General features: G+C 61.1%; 1 protein-coding gene across 1 annotated transcript in view; it reads left to right on the top strand.

Moving 5' to 3' along the window:
* Window positions 1-245: 245 nt before the first annotated feature.
* The window catches only part of LOC114073032 (leucine-rich repeat and fibronectin type-III domain-containing protein 3-like), a gene marked incomplete at its 3' end in the record, with an annotated part of 7,495 nt that continues 7,162 nt past the window's right edge, over window positions 246-578 (top strand). Inside the window, exon 1 of the mRNA XM_027910837.1 lies at window positions 246-518. Within this exon, the coding sequence (XP_027766638.1) occupies window positions 246-518 (273 nt within the window). The remainder of the gene's footprint in view (window positions 519-578) is intronic.

The following is a 578-nucleotide window of genomic DNA, read 5'->3' as shown; positions in this document are numbered from 1 at the left end:
CCTCATTTTCACCCGGATTTCTCCCGTTTTATCCCATTCCCATCTCCTGGATTCCCCCTCGACAATGGAAGGCCAATGATGGAATTTCATCTCCCATCGACCTGCAGTGGGAACTTTTGACCTTAAATCTGATTCTAAACCCAAATCAAACCCAATTTACCTCCATTTCTCCTCATTTACCCCAAATTAAAGCAAATTTCTCCCTTTTTTTCCCATCCCCAGCTCCGGGCGCGGCCCCGCCGACGATGGCCCAGCTGCTCCTGCTGCCCCTCCTGGTGGCCAGCGCGGCGTCCCCGGCGTCATCTCCCCCTTCATCATCATCATCCTCATCATCCTCGTCCCCCCCCGCCCCGTCGTGCCCGCGGCGCTGCCAGTGCCAGAGCGTGTCCCCCTCCTTCACGGTGCTCTGCGCCAAGACGGGGCTGCTCTTCGTGCCGCCCGCCCTGGACCGGCGCACGGCCGAGCTGCGCCTGATGGACAACTTCATCAGCGCCCTGCGGCGCCGCGACTTCGCCAACATGACGGGGCTGCTGCACCTGACGCTGTCGCGCAACGCCATCAGCCAGATCGCCCCGCTG

This window comes from Empidonax traillii, unplaced genomic scaffold, assembly GCF_003031625.1.
Source record: "Empidonax traillii isolate 1590-97213 ecotype Southwest subspecies unplaced genomic scaffold, ASM303162v1 scaffold5034:size8979, whole genome shotgun sequence".
NCBI lineage: Eukaryota > Metazoa > Chordata > Aves > Passeriformes > Tyrannidae > Empidonax > Empidonax traillii.
The sequence above is the reverse complement of the archived record's forward strand: the minus strand, read 5'-3'. Positions and strand labels throughout refer to the sequence as shown.